The sequence below is a fragment of the Simochromis diagramma genome, unplaced genomic scaffold, assembly GCF_900408965.1.
Source record: "Simochromis diagramma unplaced genomic scaffold, fSimDia1.1 OVJJ01000371.1, whole genome shotgun sequence".
Lineage (NCBI taxonomy): Eukaryota > Metazoa > Chordata > Actinopteri > Cichliformes > Cichlidae > Simochromis > Simochromis diagramma.
In genome coordinates this window covers 1,634,490-1,660,291 of record NW_024386920.1, presented here as the reverse complement: position 1 = coordinate 1,660,291, position 25,802 = coordinate 1,634,490, and the positions used below count along the sequence as shown (strand labels likewise).

At 41.3% G+C, this 25,802-nt stretch overlaps 1 protein-coding gene across 2 annotated transcripts; it reads right to left on the bottom strand.

Moving 5' to 3' along the window:
* Positions 1-13,419: 13,419 nt before the first annotated feature.
* Positions 13,420-25,082, bottom strand: sstr2a (somatostatin receptor 2a). Of its 2 annotated transcripts, none has more exons than XM_040036793.1 (4): positions 24,868-25,082; positions 21,131-21,816; positions 20,399-20,724; positions 13,420-19,435 (listed from the first exon to the last, which is right to left on the bottom strand). In XM_040036793.1, the coding sequence occupies exons 2-4, from the start codon at positions 21,510-21,512 to the stop codon at positions 19,004-19,006; spliced, it is 1,140 nt and encodes a 379-aa protein (XP_039892727.1). In that variant the 5' UTR covers positions 21,513-21,816; positions 24,868-25,082; the 3' UTR covers positions 13,420-19,003. The 2 variants fall into 2 exon arrangements, with proteins under 2 accessions (XP_039892727.1, XP_039892726.1); XM_040036792.1 differs by lacking the exon at positions 24,868-25,082 and adding an exon at positions 24,199-24,649.
* Positions 25,083-25,802: the final 720 nt, after the last annotated feature.

Sequence of the window (25,802 nt, the reverse complement as noted above, 5' to 3'; positions counted from 1 at the left end):
CACCTGATCTTGGTAAAAATGTGCCTTTGACGTGGAGATTTAAACCTCTCAAGCCCTGCACGGCTTTATCTCAGCTCCATCACTGAAAGGTCCTTTTTGTGATTTGAGATCCCCTCAAAACAGTTCGCTTGCAATATACTATTAAAAAGTCACTGCTGGCATTAGATTGAAACTGAGATTAGTAAAGAGGGCGACTTGGACGAGTGTGGAACTAAAATGTCAGTTTGAAAGACAATGATTAATCTCCCAAACCCCGAGGGAGATCTGGAATAAAAGGTTTCAGATATGAGTCTGAGATTTTCAGGGAGGATCTGCTAAGCAGCTGTAAGAAGATAACGGAAATTATGTGGCGAGATGTCATTAAAAGGTGTTAGTTTTGTTTTAAAGCACTCTCATTTAGTTCTGCTTTCTGAGACTGTTAGTAATACAAAGAGTCCACTGCTCCCCCTCCCCGATAAAACAACTGCAGGTGCAGAAGCTTATCCCAGTGTGCATCCCTGGTCAGACCACGCAGAGAGACAAACAAGCCTTCACACTCACATTCACATCTACGGCTGATTTAGAATCACAGATCAGCCTAACATGCATGTGTTTGATCTGTGGGAGGAAGTCAGAGCACCCAGAGAAACCCCACACAGGGACAGGGAGAACATTCAAACGCCACACAGCGAAACCCAGGACCTTCATCTGTGGGTGGCGCTGCTGTATATCATGGTCATCTATCAAATAAATAAAGTCAAGAAATGACAACCACAACTTTGAACGCCATCAGCCCATAGGAGTGCTTATTTCACTTGCAGGGTCACGGTACCACACTGGCTTCCCACTCATCGAAGCCTGAGAAACTGACTCAGTCTCTGACCCTGAGGCTCTGTAGCAGAAAAATCCAACAATCTAGAATCCAATCTAGAGCAGTCCTGCACAGTTCTACCAGAAAAAGAGTGTATAAAGCACTTTGTACAACATGTCTCATTCATCCAGTCAGACACAAGCATTCCCCACCCCTGCTATATCGAAGTGTTTTCTAACGTTCACTAATAAACGCCTTGGAGAATAATTTGGGGTTCAGTTCCTTGCCCAAGAGTACTTTAGCATGTAAACTGAAGCAGCTAGGGATTAAACCACCAACCTTTTAATTAGTAGGTGCTCTACTGCTTTACTGCTCGAGCCACAACCACATAAATCTGCTGGGCCTTGAGTTAGAACCAGTAATGTCAGCGGTGACGGGAAGGGCTAGTGCAGGAAACCTCTAATGATTTGCAGATGCAGTTTTTCATCCAATGAAATGTATCACAGCTTCTGTTAGTCAAAATAATTCTCAAAGGCGTTCAAAAAGTGGCCTGGTTTTCAAAAGGAAACAGGCAGGACCTTTGCACCAAAGCCACACTGGTGGAAGGTGTTTGTTAAGAAAGACTGACAGAACAAAGCCAATCAATGGCTACATAAACAAAAGAGGAAACACGGCCATTAAAAATGCATATTAACAAACAAATTCATTACTGGGATTCAAACTACAGGAGCATGCTTGAGCAAGTGAGCCGTAAATAATCAACTTCCACTTTGGCTACATCTGTATGTAAAACACCTAAATGCAAGTCACCGTGTGAGAAAAAAAGAAGCAGAATTTGAGGAAGAGCTGCACATGGATGACTCGGCTCCATGTTGACTCACAATGAAAGCAAAAGATTGGTCATCAGATTTGATCTAATCTGCACCAAAGTGTTAAATGCAAAATAATGGAGAGAAGATGTCAAAGATTTAAACAAAATCAAAACAAAACAAACAAAAAACAACAAAAAAAGAAGAAATAGTTTGACAGGAAATATTTTTGCATCACCAAAGTGGTTCCCATAGAGCTATTAGCAAAAAACGTCCCATATAAGTGATTTACAGTAGATGAGCTGAAGTATCTGAAAGTCATGTCCCTCAGAAAAAGGAAACAAAAATCCAGCAAACACCTGACAGGACCATAGAGATGGACTCTTCAGCTGATCTATCTGCAGTTCACCCAAACCTCTTAATAGAGGGGGGGCTTCTTAACGAAGAGAAACAGAGGGGAAAAGCCTCAGGTGTGCCAAAATACACAAGAATTGAACTGAAAATCAGTGGCAACCGGTCTGTTGGAGAGATGAGTCCAAATTTGAAACTTGTAGCTAAAATCAGCTTCAAGGATGGAAGTCAGGAAAGATACACAGCAGTAAGTGTCATGGTTCCATTGTTTCATGGAATTATGAACACAGAAAATTATAGTTCGATTCCGCTCCACCACACAATATGATGAAAGTCTCTGATTGGCTATAGTTTCACTCTTCACCATGGCAATTCAGTTCAGTTTCTTTTCAGTTTTAATTACACAATGCCAAATCACAATTTGCCTTAAGGTGCTTAATGTTGTTTTTATACAGAGAAAAACCAATGACATCTGGCTTAATGGATAGAGCTGGGCATCATCTGCATAGCAGTGAAAATTTATGCTATGGCTTTGAACGATAGTACCTAAAGGAAGCATGTATAATATCAACAGAATTGGTCCTGGTGAGGAACCCTGTGGAACATGTCAATGATCCCAAACATACTGGCCAAATAGAGAAACACACATTACACACTATTAGTCATGGACAAGCCTCTCCAGAGCCCCGACTTCAACATTATTGAAGCAGTCTGGGATCAAATGGACAGTGAATGGAACAAAAGGCAAGCAACATCCGAAAACTGTCATGGTGTGGGTCTAGGGACCCAGGGCTCATGTATTTTTGTATTTTGTATGTTTATTTTTCCATATGTAGGGTTTTGGTTGTTTTAAATAAATCGACTCTCCTTCACAATAAGAGTCCAGTGTTTGGGTCCTTCTTACCTCAACTCCACGGTCTGCCATTGCAATCCGTGACAGTATAATCCCGCCATAATGGACCTGGCGGACTCAAGTGTTGCCTCAGAGAAGGAGTTGTTCTCCCAGCTCTGGGATTACTGCTGAAGCATAATCCAGACTGCGAGCAAACACCAGAGACAAATAGAGGTAGTGTTTTTTGATAACTTCCTGTCATCCTCTACCTTTTCTGTGAGCTTTTTGGACATGAGAGTAAGCTCCAGCTTTGAGCTGTTTGGTTTGGGCAGTCTGAGCAAGGAGGATTTGGCTGCCCTCCTGGGAGCCCTTGCTTCCTGTTTTTTTTCTGCATCGACGGACGGTTTTCCCACCGTCGCTTGCTGCTCACTTGTTGGAACCTCGGAGGAGACGGCGCCCGTGCCATCGTCAAACCACAACTCACCTCACTCCTGTGGCTTTAGAAGAATCAGCTGATTCCGTACCAGCTGAGCAAGGCGCCGCAGAGAGTTACTCAGCCATAGTTGTAATTCTACTTGCTTTGAACAGGAAACTAAAGACTGTTTCTTCCCCGCTCACTGGCAATGCTAAGCCTGCTAAATGTGGAGAGAGAGCGGTTTTGGCTAACCTGTCCACTGTGGGTTTCTCTGAGTCAGTGGGCCTAGAGACTGTCAGTGGGCCCTGTAGCTACTAACTGTGAATCTGTTATGAGTAAACCAGGCTGAGGCTGCCACACCACCATCATCACAGATGCTCATGGCAGCTTCGCCACCATCATCTCCACCACCTGTGGCTGCCACACCACCATCGCCATCGCCTCAACCATCTGCAGCTGCCGCCCCGCCTGGGGGGACCCGCTCAGCCCGAGCTGGAGGACAGCACGCCGGGGGGGTGTGGGCCGTCTGCTGCACCTCAGGATGTCAAGCCACCTGGTCCTGCCTCGTCTGGCCATGCATGCCGGCCATCCACCAAGTTGCCCAGGCCACAGCCTGCATGACCTGGACGTCATGGAGCGTCTGCTGTGCAACGCTGCTGCCACTGGACCCGCGAACGGCCACCTGAGCCGCTAAGTTGCTGCCAAGGGATCCGCGGCCGTCCACCAGAGCTGCCATGTTACCAACACCAGGCCCGTGGCAGGCCACCTAAACTGTTTTGCCACAGTCGCCGCCCACTGGGCCAACCTCCAGAACTGTCTCACTGTCGCTGCTGGACCCGTGGCATGCCACCAGAAGGATCTCGCCAGCATCGCCACCGGTTTGGTGGGCCACCTGAACTGTTCTGCCGCCACCATGGAAATCATGGTTTGTGGAACTGTTATGCGGCCTCATCAAGAGCGTGCTATTTAAGAAGGTGGCAGAGCTCCAGTCAGCGCAGGATTATACTGCGACAAACCTGTAAAGTACCTCTGTTGATGAGTGTTCGTGAACAACATTGCTGCTGTGGGTGTCCTGCTAAGCTGCGTGTTTTTGTGTCACCAGGAGACAGGAGCGGAGAGCGTCGTCAGGAGGGGAACTCACGGAGCTGAATTAGGTTTTGGAGTTGTCACCTTTTTACTGTTTATGGACATGTGCACATGCACACGTGCAAAAAAACGAGCTTTTAATGTCCTCTGAGAATGTCATTTGATACTATTGGCTGATCGTGCGAATAGGTCCCTTCAACATTAAACTCTACAGAGCTAAGATTGCCAAGAAATACTCATTGTGAAGAAAGGCCCAACGAAGAGAATTTGTGTTGCTATACTGAAGAAAGTTCAAAGTTAATTGAGTTTGTAGATTCTTGTATGCAGCATGTATACTACATGCAAATAACACCATTAGCCATGTTTTACTTTATTCTGACATTTACCATTATGTGGTCATCCTGTTAAATAGATGGTTAACAAGATTGAATATTTGTTATTTTTGCTTTGACTAAGCTGCCACATAAAAACATTAAGCGAACCCTCAATCATCGTAGTATAACACATTATTAAACATCAGGCATATCATAATAATCCACTGTGAAGGCATTTCAGCTGATTTGGTGCAAGTCAAAGGGGCAACAGGTGCAGCAGGGAGGCAACAATAAGACCAACCTCCAAGAAAGGAAATAGTTTTGCAGGTGGTGGCCACAGACCATTGCCCCTCCTATCTGATTTTTCAGCTTTCTCTTAGTTCCTGTCACAGCTGGCAGCACGTGATGGTGCATACAAGGCATTGCACAGGTAGTCCAACTCCTCCAGGAGGGGACACCCATACATACTACGACCAGAAGTAACTTCAAGCACAGTGTGGATGAGATACCAGCAGACGGGCGGTTATATGAGCACACTTGGACAGGCTGTAGAAAAGCATCAACGCAGCAGCAGGACCAAGAGGAGTGTTATCAGAGCCCTACAGGATGACCTCCAGTGGGATACTTATGTGTGTATTTCTGACCAGACTGTCCAAAAAAGGTTTATGTAATGTGTTCACCATGGTTTATGCTTCCTAGCTGGACAGATTGAGATCATTGATGTGTACTGACTTTGTTTTATACTTTGATATATTATTGCTTCATGTTTAAAAAGACCAAGAATAGTTTTAAGTGTAGGTTTTGATTAAATGAAAGCATGCTTTGCCATATATGTCCTGGGTGTGAATCTGTAGAGCCATGAAAAAGTATTTGTGTCGTTCCTGATTTCAGATTTTTTTTTAAAATTTTATATATATTGTCACTCTTAAATGTTACAGATCATCAAACAAATTTGAATAGTAGACAAAGATAACCTCGGTAAATACAAAATGCAGTTTTTATATGATGATGTCATTTATTATGGGAAAAGTTATCCAAGCTTACCTGAACCTGCGTAAAAAAGTAACTGCCCCACACTGGGAAATTACTGCACTGTACTTTCCCAGTGTGGCCCATTGCGAAACTGAATGTGACACTCCTCATTCAGAGAACTATGAAGCTACGTGTTTTTGGCAAGTCTGGTATTACCTGAGGATACAGCAGTGACATTATCTGAAACTCGAGCCATGTCTAATATGAGCACTCGGTATGTGAAGGTATAGTATTTATTAGTACCCATGAATAAAGCCAAAAGGATTTATGGATTTAAATACATGCATTTGTTTTGATAAAAAGACTCACAGCAGGCGAGAGGAGATTTCATAAAGAGCAGTTTGTTGTTGGGGGGTTGTATTGTTGCGAAAAGTGTGCCGCAGATGGCGAACAACTGGTGCGAATTCTGAGAAAGAAAAAGGAGGTTGCTGTGCATTGTGGATCACACCTTTAACCAAATAACCCCTGTCAGAAACCTGAAGTCACCCAGAATAGATTTGCTGCAGGTGGGTAGTCAAATTCTTCAAAGGGAAAAGGAAGCCAGCTCACATGATTAAAACTGAAAACAATGAAAAATAGTCCAAACAGGACTAAATCAGCCTTGGTCTGATTTGCTGAAGTATTTCATGCACAACATTTAGAAGTGCAGGGTAGCAAGAAGAGTGAGTTTAGTTCTACATAGAGTGTTACCTTATTAGATATTCACTTGATTTGACTGCTTTTCACTGTTGACAATGATAGAAAATGTCGAGTTGTTGCTCCTGCGAAAGCGTGGTGGTGTAATATTTTGGTGGGCACGATGAAGAAGAAATATAAATAAAGCCTGCAAAAACATCTTTGTTCCCATAAACCACTGGGATGTTTGGCATTTTATAGGGAACACAAAAAGCAGCAGACTCTGACCAGCAGATGGAGTCACGCTACAGTATATGAAAGGATAATCTGCTCTGTGCACGTTCAACAGTAACTTCCAGCCTGGTCTATGTTCTGTTCAACATGGATTGCAGTGGTTTACACGCACCATCTTTTTTCTTTCTTCATGCCACTGGAACACTTTGTTCATCAGTTGTAATCCTCTTATGAAGGTGTTGAAACTCTACTTAGGCGCAGGTTTGAAGAGGATGAAAGTAGGCTCAGTATGTGATGAAGATAGTATTGACAGGTGTATGAGGATATGTGATGAAAGGATGAGAGCTCATATGTCGAGCAGAGCTCCCCTGAAATACCTCTTGGACCACCGAACACCCAAGAGGGGCGTCTTTGCTAGATCAAATAGACAGCGTTGCACAGTTGCACTCTCACATTTACTTTCTTCAGTGTCGGTGTAGCATCTGTTTTCACTTTACCCATGCTGGGAAACACGATGTTCATTACAGAATAATGGAAAACCCAGACATCATCCTTTGCTTTGTCTATGCAGGTGAAAATTACTGTATTTACAACCAAGTGCTGTTATGAATACTAGATGGTTAAAATGCAACTATGTTTCTCTTTTCATGCATTCTTCCTGCAGAGGCTGTTATAATGAACCGACATGTTGTATTTGCACTATTTTCTACGGTGTCTTTGAAAGGTCAAACACACTGTGAAAACCATACAAAACACAACAGAAGTAGGAGAAAAAAAGCTAAAAAAACCAACAACAAAAAACACCCAACCAAGGTAGAAAAACACTGGCTTATGATATAAATACTCATTCTCCATTTATCGCATTCTGAAGATTTTCAGAAAACCTGACCTCTGACCTTAAGGTCAAGGTCAAAGTTCAAGGTCTCTGAAATTCAAACTTATCCGAAAATCATAGTGGATGCCCCTTTGGTATGAATTTGAATATGTAACATGAATGCATTCACAAAGTTGGGTATTCACGCTGTCCTGCAAGGTGACAACACCACATCACCCTTTTACCTCAGTGGTTGAAGGGTGATGTGGTAGTGTTTTTAAAACCCCCAATGTAAAAAAAAGGGTAGAAACTATTGCAGTGCAGCCCAATGTAAGTAACTGACACTGTAATTAATGAAAAAATGAAAGTAAATGAAAAAAAGGGAGGAATCGTTCACGACTGCGTAACAAACAAAGTCACTTAAACTTCATTAAACTTTAATCTGCCATCAGCCATTGTCAGCCCTTATCCTTCCTGACTGATCTCCTTGTCACTTGTCACCCATTCAAGTTGGCACAGGTAGTTCAACTCCTCCAGGGTGGCACAGCGTACTGCCAGAACACTGTTTGCTGTGTCTCCCAGCACAGTCTCATAAGTTTGGAGGAGATGTGCCATTATACAAGGAGAGTTGGACAGGGCATCAACCAGGGAAATGGACCGGTGTCTGCTCCTTTGTGCAAGAAAAGAGAGGAGGAATGCTGCCAGATCACCACAAAATGACACTGCAGTGCAGTGCAGTGTACATGACTGGTCGCATGTAGTGACAGGAAATTGTCAAATGCCATTTGTGTCTATTTTTCTGTTTGTTTTAGTATCTTTTGGCTCTTTGTTTTCTATTTAGGAACCCTCACTTTAGCTTCTTTTTTCCCTCTCTCTGCTCTTGTGGTGTCATCACTGTAAACTACCTACAACACCAAACAGTGAGTCTACTTAAAGCTAACAGTTAGCTGGTAAATGCAATAACACTTTTGGCCATTAAATGCTTCCTCTCAGAGTTAAGGGAGACAAAAAAGAAAGGAACAAATGCAAAATAAGACTTACTATGGGACTTATTAATCAGAAAAAATAGACAGACACATCACTTGAAAACACAAAATCTAATGGTAATTCTATCTATTGCTAACATGACAAATACGTGATGTTGGGGTTCTAATAGTGAGGTGGAATGAGTAAAACTGCATGTCTATTATCACAGCATACCGAATAATATTTCTTTGTTTTATGCTGATTTTGTGTGTGGCCACCTCTTAAACTCATGCACCGCGGCGTTGAATATATCAGAGTACGCTGCAGGAGCCTTTGACAGCATTCTGAACAAAAATAATTTATGCATGAATTATGTAAAATGCTTGTTTGTGAGTATGATTAAAACTAAGCTGAAAGTTGGCTCTTGAATGGATGATATGGCAAACTGCAGGGGAAACTAGGGCCATAGTGTTCTTTGACTCTTCACTATGTAAACAACAAACCTTAACACAGCGATTACTTATGTATTACTCATGTAAAAGCTTCTTTTAAGAATCCTTTTATGAAGAATCTGCTTTTCTTAAGTGCTGAAGTGAAGTGATGAATGCAGTCACGACAGCTGAATCTTGGTGAAGTTACATTTGGCAGAAGAGAAAAGCACAGCACTTTGGGTGTGTGAAAACTCAAAAACTGTGATATAAAACGTGCGCTTTGTGATTTTACATCCCAATTTAATCTATCACAGAAACCCACCAAATTTCCATTTATTTTGTCAGTACCTAATTTTGTGGCGTTTCTTATGCTGATTGCATCTCAGCCTACTTTAAATTCACATTATGCAACAGAACTTTTCAAAAGACGTACAAGGAATGGTTTGATCGGCCATTTTTCCATCTGGTTATTGAAAAGGTCAGAGAGGCGCGATTATACCCCTCTGAAGCTTTGGCACAGTGCTGACCTATAATAATAAAACCAGGGGAGCATGGTCAGCGCTCACTGACATTTTTTAGATTGGCATTCAAACCTAATTCTCATAAAGCTTCAGCTGACGAAATATGGACATGAAAAATCTCCCTCTACTCTGAGCATTTAATCCTCATTTCCATCCTCTCACCTGCCGCCACCACAATAAAACACCCCCGAGCACGACATTCATTATAGAATACATTACTTGTTTTTCGGAGTGGAACTGCAGCGCAGCCTGGCACGGCGTTCTGAGTCGTGAGTCATTCGGAGGCGACTCAGGCTGGAGAGAAAATGAGAAGTGATATGAGGGAATGGTGTTGCACGTAGGCTCACTGGTGTGTGGAAGGTAATAGATTGAGCTTTGACTGTTTCTTCTTGCCAGGGAATGTCCTCATAACCCCACATGAAACTAAATAAAACACACATTTTGACCTTGTCACAATAAACCTAATACGAAATAATAAATGAGAAGCTGTAACTCAAGTTTCCTAATTGCAATTATGTTCTTGTAGTTTGTTTGGGGTTTTGGGTTTTGGTTTTTTTTGCAATTTTGACCTTGAACAATAGTTCTCTAGGCTTTTAAGGTCTTATAAATTTTCTTTTGGTCAGTTTTGGGTTGAATTTCAGTCAGTGGTTTTGGGGATCTTGTCAAAAGTGATGGAATTATTATATTCGGCTTTTGGTTTTCCTGTATTACCATCTGGAACGCATCAAATTGGACACCATTTCCTTATTCTACATGAAAATTATCCCAAACACACTGTCAATACAGTAAACGCATACCTGGATAGAAACAATGGAATGCTGTCAGTCATGGATTGCCCCCCCAGAGCCGTGACCTGAACTTTACTGAAGCAGTGCTGCATTATTTTGACAAAGAAGTGAACAAAAAGCAGCGGAGATGTCCTTCAAGAAGACTGGAGAACTATTCTGAAGTCTATATATATTCAACTTGTTTATATGTTAACAGGAAGTAGGAGGATTTTTCTATCAGAAGTAGCCCTGCTCATTTGATCTCCTTTAGAACAATAAGAAATCTTTTCGAATGTTACTCTCATGTCACAAAACCTCCCCCCGAACACACAAAAAAGACCAGATCAGCCCTGATACTGTAATTGAGTGCTAGCTCCCTCTTTACAATTAGGGCAACTTTATGATTCATAACTGGAATCAGAAGATTTTAAAGTCTTATAGAGAGCAACACCCAAATTTCCCTTTAAACAAAAGCCACACTAACAGCACTAATACTGACCAACTGCTAATGTGAATATGCACACGTGAAGAAGTTCCAACTCAAAAAATGGAATAAATGTCAAGTTCAGAAAAGATTAACAAACAGTTACATTACATTTCATTATTTTTAGCAGTGTAGCCAGGGGCAGACTGAAACAATGCGTGAAGCCAGGAACTGGACTCCATCCACTCTGCTCACACAAACCCCAGAGTTCCCGTAATTATATTCCTGGATGTCCACTATGTGTTTTCCCTCTTTTTTGGCAAATAAATAACATTCTAAATAAAGGCGAAAGAAAATAGAAGAGTCAATAACTCTGGAAAAGCTGTCCAGAAAGATTCATTTCATTTTTAAATATTTTCCGTGCTGAAAAGAAGGACTAATGAGCCTGTCAGGCCACATAAAACAATTAGCCTATGCCTTACAGACAGAGAATGAGATGCAGATTTTACACTAATACAATGAAAAAATCTATATATTCAGTTCAGCTAAGTATCAGCTGTTTTACACACTTTAACTGAAACTGAATAAGCCCTGACAATGCAAATAAGCTTAAACGGTAAATTACATAGCTAGTATTTTTGTGTTAGTGTTTCAGCATACATTTCTTTTATTTTCCCCTCTTACCTCCACCTTTCCTTTGACTTACTCAGCAACGTATCTAATGTTCAGTAGAATTCGGTTTGATTTATATAGTGGCAGGTCACAAAAGTGACCTCAAGGAAATTCCTATTGTAAGGTAAAGACAGCTAAAATGTTAAAAACGTTGCACCTGATGTGTGGATTGCAGAAGTTCTTATTTTGCCAGAGCTCAGGTTGAATAGCTCAGGCAGGTCCCTCACAGGTAGTTTGACAATAGGACTTGTTATTTAATCTACACACATTTTTTTATGAAATAGAAGTAGAAAAATTAGACCACACAATTGTCTAAATTATATGAATGTAAAAATCTGTTTTCATGGCTGTTGTTTGTCATGTTTTGTTTTAAATGACTTATGCAATTTTACTACAATATTTTTTCCTAGCTTTAGCTAGAAGATTTAAACCTAATAAAAGTTCTAAGGCTAACATGGACCTCAGTCGAACAGGGATAGAGACCTGTCAGCGACACCATGGCAACGTTGCTACCATCGCTCCATCGCTAGAGAAAAATGGTGTGAGTGGTCGCTGTGAAATCAGTAAAGAACCAGCCATGGTGGCCTGGAGAGCAGTCAGTGACCCTAAGCGAAAATGTGCAATACCTAATGGGTTGAAGAGATATTGTTGGGGGGGGGGTGCGCTCCTGTACCTGCATGAAATTGTTGCCAACAGGTTTATAGTGCTACCTAAAAACTACATTTCCTCAGAGATTGTATGAAAAACGCTGACTTGTCTGTGTACACATTTACCAACTACTTGCCATTTTGTAGTGAAAATGTGAAGAATGTGCTACGGTTGAGATTGTTCGTTGGTGAACTCGTTGTTGTTTGTGATTAGGCGCATTTTTTACTTTTGGTAAAAAAAAAACCCCAATATCTCAGTTTTCGATTTGTGTCACCATTTTTCGAGTTTGACTTGGTGCGCAATTAGTATTTGTGAACAAGTCGGTGTCTTCCATACACAAACTAGATTGATGACAGCAATCTGCTAGCAACAAAAATGTTTTTTGTTGAGTGACTCAGTGACAGCCAGGAACTTCCAGGAACATACTGCCAAGTGGTCAGCGAATCCTTTATTTTGCCTAAGTGATCGGAAATCGCCAACTGGTCTCTAGGCTCGTGTGACGGAAGCAGGATTTATGGTCCTGCGAATGTGTCGGTCTGTGTACACGTTTCCATTCAGACGGCAGGGTTTACCCACCCCAGATCTCCTAAAAGTTGCTGTCACTGGAAGCAGATGATGTAAACGACTGCGACAAATGTTGGAATGTTGGCCAGATTAGAGATGGGAGTGACAGCGCGGATCTGGGAGCTGTGAAAGAAACTTCAAAGATAAAAAAATGCATCGTGCCGTCATCTGTCACATGACCCAGCCCTTGCAAGTCATGGTTATCTGTCAATTTTAAGCTCACATTGCGACATTAACTTGCTAACATTTAGGAAGGCTTATTTACCATGACTACTATCGCAGAAGACGACGCTAAGGATGGGGTGAGATGGATGCAGGTAATCAGCTGTGGCGACTCCTGAAAGCAGCGAGAAGATGTGAGGACGCTAATTAGCTTAACATGTTACGGAGATCCTGGTAGTGCTTATTTGCACAAACACAAAGTTCAAAAACATAAAAGAGGAATCATAAATGTAATACCTAGTCAGACAAATACATATCAAAACACTATCTCTGAAATGCACTAAAATCAATGCTTAAATGTTATATCACAAATGCATTTTTTATTCTCAAATCAATGGTTTAGTGCTTTAAATGTTTATCTTTTTAGAAATACAGCTCATGTTTTACAGTTTATAACAGCACTTACAGTAAATGCTGAGTAAATGATTATGGAAATCTCAATACGGTTGGAATCAGACATCCCCCCCCAGACAACAGGAATGTCACGCCTGATATTAGGGAGGCTTAGGTTGCTCTGGGGTAGCTGCTACTTGCCCTGACATATCCCTTTTAATTCATTTGAATTGTGTGAGATAAATAACCTCACGTGTCCTCTCTCTCTGTTTTCTCTGAAGGAGTCAAGCTGTAACTGAACAAAAATGTGAGAGCTAAGTGGTTTTGTGTTTGGGAGTTCCTCCACAGCCTCTTGAGGGTTGTTGGCGTTCACCAAGTTCCACCGAGTATCGTCTGTAACACTGTGTATTCTGCGTGATGTGTTCAAAGATCAAGGGAAAACTTGGAGTCCCTCCAAGTTATGCATTCCAGTGGAAGGCCCTTCAAGTTGCATTTCCAGGACCTTAATAGCTAGGCAGTAGTCCACACTAACACATACTCACAGCCAAAAGTGCATTCAGTAACTCACAAACACACCAGTTTAACCATGGCCCGCATTTTAATTGCAGAGACAAGGACACTGACCTGTCCATTACAATCATTGATCACGTTATATTCTACAGTATGCAACAACAGAGTCACAAATAAACATCAGCTTTTGACATTAAAGCACACAAACAGAAGCTTTGTACGCTGGGGAGATAGCAGTAAAAGTAATACACTCTACATCTCTGTTATGTTTTAGTTACCAACATCTAGAGTACAAAGGCCTTTGGTTGGTTGGTGTCTGGGGAGTAAGGGTGAGAATGAAGTTTTGTTGTACACTGATGTCTTTACATGATTGGGTTCAAGGCACATCAATAAAAGTAACAGCACAGAAATGTACATAATCACGTCTGCACATGGCCGGTATCAAGCAGTTTATTACTAGTTGGTGTAGTCAGGATTATAGTGTGATATTCACCCAGAATCTCCTGATTTTAACCTAAAATGACAGAAAAGTATGGCCTATTATGAGACTAGGGTGCATGTTTATGCATTTTCTTTCTGTGTATTACCAAAAACGAAAAAAGCATCACCTAGTAAAGTGTGTAACACTGGATTTGGTTGGTACTGTGATGCAAAGTGGAATATTAAGCCACCATCCCCATGCAGGAACAAACAGAAGATACATACTGAATGTTTATAACGAAAGGTGCATCCTCAGGAATGCACTATTAGCCCTTCGCAAATTAACGAATGTTTCCAAGGAAAGAAACGGCATACAAGAAGCCAGAGGTCTCCCGTGCCTCTGCTTCTGCCTCTCGTCTGTACACTATACAGTGATGGGCACCGGCCTTGAAAGGCAGACGATTGCCCTTTTCACATTAGGTGCTGAATTGTACCCAGCAAGTAACTAGCCAAGATACCTGCTAATTTATTTATTCATTTTTACATTTTTTCGCGAATAAAATGACCTAATTCCAGGTCTTGACTTCACAAAATGACAAAGAAAGCAGCTACTACAAGCAGCGTCTCATTCCCCCGGCTCTCCTTTGAGCACTACATTTACACTGGTTTTGGCACAAACTATCTTCATCAACATCTATTAAACACCACGATGGTCCCGTAAGTACATTTAGCGTGTCCGAGTAGCCGGTGGAAACTGTGTTTTGTGTGTTTTCTTCAGTATGGTTCAGTACATTTCGTCGTTCACTTTAGGTGGGTGTAAAAAGTGCGTCAGCTCACATTTCACTCCACCAGCCGTGAATGTGACTGAAAGACTGAGAAAGAAACAGACAGAAAAACACAGAGAGTTCAAGTAATTAACTCTGGATGATGGGAGATCAGTTCTCACACTGCAGGCTTGAAGACGCTAAATACCTTAACTGCAGTGGGTGAGGATCTGAAATGAGTCTTTTCACCGCGGTGCACATGTTATTTAGTAAAGCAGAAAAAGGAAAACATACTAAAATATACTGCATGTTTCATTACGGTTCCTGTTTACTGTTCACTCTTTGATTGCTGTTACATACACAGTCCGGTCGCCATCGTCATTTCATGTATTTTTCAGACTATGGTACAAGGATGTCTGTGTGACAGAGTATGAAACAGGGCTAAAGCACATTAAATCACAGCATGCCTACAAACTTCCATAAACATGATTCATAGGGTATCTCTGTAATCCTGTTCTGACCTGTTACTGAAGGTGCGACTGACCCTGCTGGAAATACGACCTGCAGCAGTGACAACACAGACAGAATGTCACGACAAATTACTGGGTGTGTTGCCTGCTACAAACTGGGACTTGCCTCTCTGTGTGTGCAGAGCCTCACATTAATATTATTAGGAGTAGCCTCTTCTACCTCATCTCTTTTGATTGCATTGATTGCGAGCTTCCGGCCTGACTCATATACTGGAACCAACTCAATCTGACAGTGGAGCGTGTACCCAGCAATCTTGTTGCTGCTGTAGAGGCTTTGACAACTAGTCTGTGAACCAGGTGTTGTGAAGGTGTCTTGTGGAAGTGGATGTGAGTAAAATCATGATAGCTAGAACAGAACGGGATGTCTTCTGTGGACGTGGTAAGGGTTTCTAAATTCAGGCTATTGTGAAGATCTTTTTGCTGAAGCCCATTTTGCTCATACAGAATAAATTATATCTATATTGGTCATGTTTTTGCTAGCCAGTTGCTATAGGTAAGTTAAAATTAGTAATGATGGACGATATAAACACTATCTAATATATAAGAAGACTTCCAAATCAAAGAGGCTAAACATATCCTGTAGCCCTTGTGGCTCCATGGCTTTACTTAATCTAAGCCCTGACTTTAGCATGCTAACATCTTTACATTGATAGCAGTTTATTATGCAGATATTTATTGAACATTTTTACTCCTTGCTAACATGTTAGCTTGCTAATGTTTCTGACTGAGTTGCAAATTCAAGGAAAGCTAGCATGCTAGCATGCTAAACACAATGTTAAAAGGTTAACACACTCGCTAAATATCTGTATAATATAATTGTCAGGATGTCAGCATCAATGAGCGCCTACTTTTCCAAGGGCTCTAGTTCCAGAAGGGAATTTCTCCAAAAAACCTTCATATAAAATGTTTTAAGCCTTGACCCAAGCAAAGCAGCTACCAGGTGAACTGTAACATGAAAATCTGTTTACATAAATACTTTGAATGGTGAAGGAACTACTACATTCCTCAGCGAATATTTTCCAAACTTCCTGAATTTAATCCTTGACATTACTGTAGTCTTTTTGAATGAATTTTATAATTTGTGTTGTGTGTGTTTGGAGTTAGGGTTTCTTACGTTTCATGCTCATTAAGTGTTCGTGGGTTTGAACATTTCCATTACAACACCAGCTTTAACTAATCAGAGGCATTGCTGTTTAAATTTTGGACATCTACTTTTGACTGATTCAGTATTATGTAGGTCATGGTCAAAATCCTGATGAAGACTATGAATGGAATTGGCACTTTTCAAAACTCACTATTTTATTTTGGGCCTTATTCTGGACAGGAAAAGTCATGTTTCCCTTATACCATGCTCTCTATTCAGCTCTGTATGTTCTGAAACACAGAGTATCTAACTAAATATGTATACAGGCGTTTAAACCTGCTGAACCAATGACTTCTTTCCATTAGTTTTGCAGGTAATTGGATTTTAAACCACATTATCAAATAGTGTAAATGACAGACCTGACGATGGCAATTGATGGAATGTTAAGGGATCGCCAAAACATCTTTAATTCATCAAAGAGGTCTGATCAATTTAGCAAAATAGTGAACTGACAGACCAACACTGCCGAGGCTTGAACCACCCTGCAAGCAACCCTCAAAATATAGACCTAAATATATATAAATGTCCAGTAATAATAGATTTGGTCGCGAATTTGAGCTATAGCTGTCTACTTATTATTTCCGTTCTTAATTCAATGCATTAAATGCAATTGAGAGATAGTGAAATACTATTCAAAATATGTTGATCATAATGCTGTTTGCCATATACCGCAACAACAAACTCTAGCGACTGTGAAGACCAACTACATGTTGGTTTTAAATTTGTTTTGACCTGATATTTTCATATATCTAAACTTTGCTAAACTGTTCATTTGGACATAAAACTTGAATGTGTCCGGAAATGTGTGACATGTTCCCAGCAGCAGTGTCCTTGATTTTAAAAGAGGGGCTATTATGCTAATTTCCAGCTCCATGTCATGAATTATTCTTGGGGTTTACTAGAGTAGCTTTGGGCAGTCAAAGCTTCGTGCTCACAGCAAGAGCTATAAGCCTGAGATGATAATTTTAGGAATATTCCGTCTCACTGACATCCTAGAGAGCCGAGCGTAGAAAAAACTGATCATGAAGACCAAATGTTTGGATCTTAGATGTTACCTGTACATACACAAGCCTCATTATTTCAAACTACATGTTTAATATGGACATCCATCACACAGGAAATCAACAAAAGCACTCCATTTAATATTCCTTAAAAAAGGACTTTACGGAAGTGCAAATGCATCAATTGTTACTAGACTATGCTGCCTCTCGTGGTCGTGTTTCTTATTACCATTTAGCAAACAAGTCCATGACAAATGACTTTTTTAAATGTAATACACTGTATAAACTGCATGTTTGAGCTATCCTTACATTTATTTATGAAGAAATACATCCCGGCTCTGGAAACACTGTGTCTTTGAAGAAATAATGCATTATTTTTCAAGTTGTCACCTTGATCTCTTCCTGTCAGTCATGCTAACACAGCACACTTCAGTCTTCAAAGCATTGTCCTCATGTGTGTTGTGTTCTCAGTGCATACACTGCATCCACAAGCTTTAGTTCTTTTTTTATGTCTCTGCGTCTCCTTATCCATCCATCTCTCTCTCCTTCCCTGTTCGGTTACATGACACATTTGTCCGCCTTCTGTGAAATTTCGGCATCTTTGCAGGCACACGCTGACTGAACCAAATGTGAGTCTGAGTAGAGTGTTACGACATTAAATTGGGAACTCTTACATTGCCAAAACACAGCACTTTACACTTATGGGGGCTCTTTACAACGGCACAAAGTAATGTAAAGTTCAGGATACGGTAAAAATACTTTTGATGGGACTTTACAAACTCAGCAATACACAATGTAATAGCAGGTTTTTCCTTTAAAATTGTTTTTGATTTCAACACATCCACATGTGTGAAGTTTCCCAAGAGGTTGAGAGAAAGCCTTTTTCCTATGCACAAAGTCAAACTGTTGTAAGGGAACAAGGTTAGAGACAGACACAGTTTCCCATTCTTTCACTAAATCAATAATCCAGGATGTAATATTCAGAGGTTTGCAGATCTGTAGCTTCTTCCATCTTGATACCAGCTAGAATGGAGAGAAAATAACATCCTTTGTTTGTCGGCTTTGCCGTTTCGTTGCCCCGCTGATCATGTAAGACCAGACTAATCACCTGATATGAATAAAATATGAGCATGAACCTTCAGGTTGTAGACTCAGATTCTTATCTTCGAGGCTCTGGGGAATTACAGAGCTGGCTGTTTTCAATCAAATGTTTTGCCTACTTCTCTCCATGGTACTTCCATATCCGGAGAAATCGTTGCCTAAAGTTTTTTAGCTAACACACACACACATACACATTTTAAAAAAGAGAAAAAAATCAGTCAACTAGAGCAAGGATGGTACTCGGTCCCCTCAGACTTCTCTCTGCCATTGGAGTACTATCCAAAATATTTCTTCGTCCTTTCCACCACGCTCCACTTTCACATCCTGCCTCCTCAAGATCATTTCGGGCAACTCCATAAAAGCTTGAAGCTGGCAAGCACAAATAGCATTCTTATAAATGTTTCATGTCACTTATCTCTGAAAAGTACTTGAGTAAAATACATATTCTTGCTCCGCCTTAGGGTTAATAAGCTCAAGTTGCTTCATTAACCCAATTAACAAGAGTTTTGAGCTCGAGTCAGTGCACTTCCCCTGACCTTTAAAAAGATTAAGAAATTGTTTATTTTTCAATTCGACTTTGCTCATGCATCAGTGTCCACGAGCAGTGCTTACATCATCCGTTTTCTCATTTGTGTTTTAACTTGGGGTTACCACAGTACACTGGCAGCCTGTCAGTCTGTTACTGGCACTCCTTTAAATGCTGGTCTGCAGTTCGCCATTGAGCAGGGTAGGATTGTGAGTGTACAGGTTGGCATTAATAATCGAAGCTTCGTTAATCATCTTGCTCCTGTCTGCCCTGCTGTCGCTGCGCTCTACCTCATCCAGGCCTGCCACCTTTTTCAAGCACAGAACATTCTGAAAACTCTTCTTGAAATTGTCTGACAGGAAGGCGTACAAGATGGGGTTGGCGCAGCTGTTAGCGTAGCCGAGCACCACCACGAAGTCGAACGTGCTCTTCACAGCAGAGGTGGGCTTGATTGAGCCGGTGACAGAGGTGACATTGAAAATGTAGAAAGGCAGCCAGCAGAGGACGAACACCGCCACCACGATGGACACCATCCGGGTCACCTTGCGCTCTGAACGCTTACGCTTTGTGGAGCCCACACGCAATCCGGATGACTTCACCTGGCAAAAGGAATGGCTGTCAGTGGCTTAAAAGTTCCCAAATAAAAAAGTACAGTGTTTCCATAGAAACATCCTAATATTATCGGGTTTTTTCCTAGCTGGGCTAGGTAGCCTTTCAGGACTAGCTAGCCAAAATCAAAGTCCTATTATCCTGTTGTAAAAACAACAGTGATCTATGGGTTGATAAAATTGTGTCTACGGACACGTTTTATTGCAAGCCAACATTAAAATAATGACAGAAAAGTGTTTAAACAGACATTATTAACATATTTACATGTTACATGTTAGCCGCCTAGCTTAATTGATTCTGACAATTGAGGACCCAGGGATGTACTAATAAAAGTGCACACTCGGTATGCACAATGGCTGCCATCTTGGCAACAAAACAGAAAGGAAGACACTACTAATCAATTTTCAGCCACTAGCAAAAGGCTGCACTGTAACTGAAAATAGCGAGTTCAGTGCTAAATATCTAGCTAACTACCAGGGAACATTTTCAGGTTTCAACACTTTATGTGTTGTGGCATTATTTGATGTTTATGCATGATAAAGTGATTTAGTAATATGTATCTTCAAAAGACTGTAAATATTCCCAAAATGCTGTAGCTGGGAAAAGAACCAGATTTCCCAAATGCAAATCATGTGGAAATTACTTCAATCACAAAGAAGTATTTAGTATGCATAGTGTCATAAGTGCAAGCATAGGATCAAAGGATCTGGATTAATGTTCTTTTCCTTTATGTATGTACTGCATATTAGTTGAAGCAAAAAAATATATTTAGTTAAAAAAGAAGAGACTGTTATTAGCTTTTTTTAATGAGACAGTGGCAGTGTTGTTGATTTCTGAGCTGACATTTCAAACTAATTGAAGTGGACCACCAAAACGTTGAACGTTCTGCAATGTAACCAAATCTTGTTGGATTTTTGTTGTGTAATTTAGAGCGTGCAGTTGCGGGCTCTTACCTTGACTATAATGAGCAGGTAGCACATACATATAACTGCCAGCGGCAGGAAGAACCCAATGAAGAAGGTGTAGAATATGAAGGCCGTGTAGTAGACATCCTGAGGCTCCGGCCACACAATGCCACACACTGGAACCTTGTTCAGTCCACTGAAGATCAGAGTTGGCAGGATGACTAACAACGACACACCCCATACTGTGAGGTTAATTAGCTTTGCTACACGGGGTTTCCGCCATTTTGTAGACTTAATAGGGTGAACCACAGCCAGGTATCGATCGATGCTCATTACCATGAGACAGAAGATGCTGGTGAACTGATTGAGAGAGTCTGAGATGGTGTAAAGAATAAGAAAGAGCAGAGGAGTGGAGAAAGGTAGAAGTTGAGTTTAGACTCAGTAACACTTGATTAAAAAATACATGTATGCTCCTGTGAGAACCGATGAAAAAAACGAACACAACCAGTTTTTGCTTATAGTACAGACTAGAAACAAGAAATCATGTAAACACGTCACATTGTATCTATTTCATTACCTTTCTTTAGCAAATGGAACGCTTTAACACCAGGTCTGATGTGACTGAGCACCAACTACGTGTTGGCACGACTTCAGTTATTTAAAACAGTTTTTAATCACATTTTTCAACCGAGATTTGACATCTCAAATGGTTGTTCAAACAGCATCAAAATGTTTGCCGAGTTTCCGCTGTGAACCATTAACCATATGCTTTTCACCCACCTACGCTCATGATCATTCGGCACAGAGCCTCTCCGAAGGGCCAGTGCACCAGCGCCAGCTGCAGGGCGATGAATGGCAGGCTCATCATGCACAGAACATCTGCCACTGCCAGGTTGAGGATGTAAATGTTGGTCACCGTCTTCATTTTGGCGTAACGTAGAATAACATAGATGACCAGGGTGTTACCACACAATCCCACAGCGCATACCATGAAGTAGATGAAGGTAATGACCACTGAGCTGGTCTTGTCCTGGTGATGCTCCTTGTCTTGGGAAATATTGAAGCCCAGGTCGGAGTCATTCCCTTGGATGTCGTACCAGAAGGGCTCAGGGATGGAATTGTTAGGGGAAGTTGGGAGGAAGGGCAACTGATCCAAGGCCATGACTGCTGAGAGCAAAGTGGTCTAATTTCCTAAAGGGTTATGGGTTTCTCTAATCCAGGGTACAGTGATGATGGGAAATATTAATGAGTCAAGGGTTCAAATGACATGTTTCAAAGAACTGCTTTTACTAATAAAAGTTACAGAAATACATTTAAAAGAGGCTTTGAGTGATGGATTCAAGGATAAAGGTAAGAGCCTGGGGTCCTGGGAATATAAGACTTTGACTTCCAAGGTTGTGGGGCTCTAGGGATAAGGATGACTCAGAAATTTTCACATAGGAGGAGCATCAATTATCACATCTCAGCTGCAGAGAGACAGTAAAAGAGAAGGATGGGTGGGGAGAGAGACAGCAGAATAGAAAGTAATAAGTTGGGTTGAAGAACAGGGACCATTTCGTTTGACAAAAAATAATAACAGTCCTCCAAGATCCATGGCAACAGTTGCAAGGTTACTTTACATAACTGCTTTCACACCTCACCAGAGCATCATGTACAATATTCTCTCTAGAGAATCCTCTAAATAGTACCTCTATATGTTGTGTGTGATTATCCTTAATGCTGCTTATTTCGCTCACAGCAACATTTTTGGCACGCAGCAGTGGAGAGGAGATAGTACAAATTGTACATGATGTGCAGTTTCATAAATATAAAATTTTTGCCACTTTGTCCTTAATTTGAGACAAAAAGAAAAACAGTAAGTAAACCAACTATGGGACTGGGAATTACCTCAAACATCAAGCTGTTTACTTATTGAATAGCCAACATTTGCATTTGCACATTTTTGCTCATATGTCAGGCAAAGGTAGCACAGCCGACAGGAAGAGATCAAGGTGACTGTGTGTTTGAAGGTGAGCGATACAGAGAGACAGTCTGGTTATCACTATAGGTTATTACGCCTGTTTCCACTGTTGTACGTTTAAATGCAGATGCTGAATTTGATGCCTTTTTTTCTTCCTTTCTCACTCAGACCATGAATCCTGTGATGCTACAGGTCGGGGGAGTGTGCTAATATGTGTTTACGCCTCCCCCACCTATGCATACATGCAAGAAAGAAAAAAAAAAGGACGCCTGAGCAAGAGAACGCCAAGGGCACCGGGGAGCTGAAGACAAATGTTTATTCAATTGATCTCGAGGACAAACAGCTCTGACACTGGAGCGGGATCACTCACTCTTCCCCATCCAGTGACAGGTCTGGCTCAGCAAGGACAATAGTCCACTTCTTGCTTTCATTATTTACACGAGATGAGCCTGTGTAAAGCTGTTTAGATAATCCACTTTGAGTAAACAAGGTCATAAAAGATCACAAGTATTCAGGAGATGGCAAGTGAAATGCTTACATCTCTGGATCACACTAGACATCATTCCACAAACTGATTTTCTTGCAATTAACTATTTAAGCTCTTAAAACCTTGCCTCGCCTTCCTCTCATGGACAGTTTAACATGTAAAACTTACTAATTTCAGATTAGTTTCAGTGTAGACCTTCAGTGGAATCCTTTGTTAGACTAATTATTGGTGTCTACACTGTTGTTTCATGAACATGGACTGTGCTAGGAATCAAAATTTGGAATTTATTCCTGCTTAGTGGTCTTTGTTTTAGCGACACCTGTGGTTACTGGTGGTAACTGCAAGTGCCGGAACGGCGGCTCAAACTGCTACCCCCCCCTCCCCCCCCCCCCCAAAAAAACCCCCCAAAACTACTGAACAATAAAAAAAATGTGTTTTACAAAAATCATGTTTGAAATTAAACACGCAAAACTGAGATATTCAGTTGAGAAAAAATAAATAAAACAGCAATTCTCTAAAATCAATATTAGCATTTGTTAATAGATGAAGCTCTGCTCGCCACAGTTGTCTGTGAGGATGGAGTGTCAGAGAGAGAGAGAGATTTTATAGTGTTATTTGCTAGCAGGAGGAGGGATGCGCAATTAGTAGCTTTTTTTGGAACCTCGTGTAATTTAATTATAAAGCAGGATAATCACATTTTTAACTTAAGCAGGGGGATTTGGTTTATTAAAATAATTGCAAAAGAAAAAACATCCAATAAGCTTTGCTTCCCACAAAAAAATGCTGGATGGGTGTCAGGAGCTGCGCCTTGGCTCAGCTCTGGCTGTGCGAACAGTGATGCCGAGGAATCGGCAGTGGCACGGCTCAGCCTCACAGCTTACCTGCAAACTGCGCGCCCAACAGGAAACTTTCCATCACATCGGCGCGGAAAACAGCGGCTGAATAATGAGCAGGTTTGGTTTGTCTTTCATCTCAGTGACACGGGGATGAAACACGGCACCGAACCTTTGACTTATTAACCGACAGATAGAGATATTTATTTGCCAAGCAGCTGCTGTCTCTGGATTGCACCTGTTCCAATGATTTTTGCAAGATTGCCCTAATCATTAAAGAAAATCAGAAACTATATCAGAAAGAGACGCGCGGCAATTTTTTTTCATTTTATTTGAACATTTTCTCTTGCCAAAGACTAAGCAAGTAGAAGTAAGTGAAATTCCTCCATTATGTGTATGCGCAACTTCATCATAGCCTGAACCTCGCCAAAATATAACTTACATCAGACTCCCACTAAAGTGCGCACAAGCAAAGCAAAGTGCGCACATGAATGAACATGATTTTTTTTTAAAGATCATTCTTAAAAATCGGATCAGTCTCATTGCCCCCACCAATTTCATCACTTACTTTTCCACGGAAAAATACCATCCTCATATCACGTCCAGAGTGGCAAAAGTGTCCCGAGAACCTGAGAATGCGAAGTCCTGCCGCCCCCGAAGCGGCTCTGACCTACTGGAAAGCTGCATCCCGCCAGCCTCTCCATCCACCTGCTCCTAACTTACGCACGGCGCCGGCATTCAGTCGCCCTAATCAGAGCTGCTGATCGCGCTACATCTCTCAGGCCATTGTTACCTCCGAGAAATAGTCCACGTTTGTAAAAGGAAAGACTAAAACAAAAACAAAAAAACACAAGAGAATGAAAAATAAAATAAGGTGGCGTGCGCTCGCGAGTGTGTGTCCAACAGGAAAGTCTTGGCGAGGAGTCAGACAGAGCGGCAGGACGCGCGCAGCACCGAATGGAGAGAGAGAGTGTTTCTGACACACACACACAGAGAGAGAGAGAGAGAGAGAGAGAGACGGGTTGAGTGATAGATCAGCAGCAACGTGTCACTGTGCGTCGGTGTCCTACAATTTGCTGATTTCCATGCACATGAGCTGGCTCTGCTTCTGCTGTCCTTTTGAAAAACCCTGCACAACTCCCCAGCTGCACGCTGGCTTCTGTATCAGTGTGTCTAAGAGGTATATTTAAAAAAAGGAAAATTAATAAACATTTGGAATATGGAAAATTGCACATACCATTTTGCAGGGAGCTTTTGTTCTCCAGCTGTGTTTCCTTTTGTGATGTGATGTACTCAAGGAAAAGGAAAAATCAACCCCAAGCTGCTCAGGAAAAAAGGAGGTAATCACGCTGTCCCTCCAAATTCATCAGGTTCAAATGAAGTGATCTCAAGTGCTTCACTGTCCCTTTCAGGCGCCCATCACAGGCACCGGTGCACCCCTCTTGTCAGCCAACAGCGATGGCACTCGGATTTGAGCACTGAAGCCAATCCAAGAGCCAATCTTATGTCTTTATATAAAGGGAGCGTTTTCGAGAGAGTGCAGATGGCGGGTATCTTCTGTGACCTCTCTCAGTGGAGAGCTCCGTGAGAAAATGTCCCGCCACTTGTCTCAACATAGCAACACAAAAGTGCAGCTATTATTACTGCTGTCCTATCAAAGATTAATAGTTCTATTTATGTCCAAATTGAGGGACTGGGGCTCCTCAAGGGGGTCACAATGTAAGAAAGTAAGTGGAAGGGGGATTTTTGAGGGGTTCCTGAGGCAGAGATAACCCATCAGTGTATCAGTATACTTTCAGACAGGCTACTGGTTCAAGTGCATGTACTTCAAAGAGTGCTGTATTCTGCTTCACCAAGGATAGCAACAACTCAGCAATATTTACAGTTCATTTTTATATCATTTGTAAGGTTGGAGTGGTTCAAGTATCCCTGTATCCTTCTAGTATGAATAGCCACAAGATACATGAAAAAAAAAGGACTGATACTGGTTCCACATGTAAATATTAAGCTAATAACATAAAGTTATAGTCAGCACTTGGAACAATAACAGAAACTTGTACTTGTCTTCAAACTGAATGGAAGCCAGTCTAGCACCGTGGCCAGTTGTTACTTATACACTTTTTTAGCTACACCCATTCAGCTGCCTCTTTATGCAAATATATGATCAGGCAC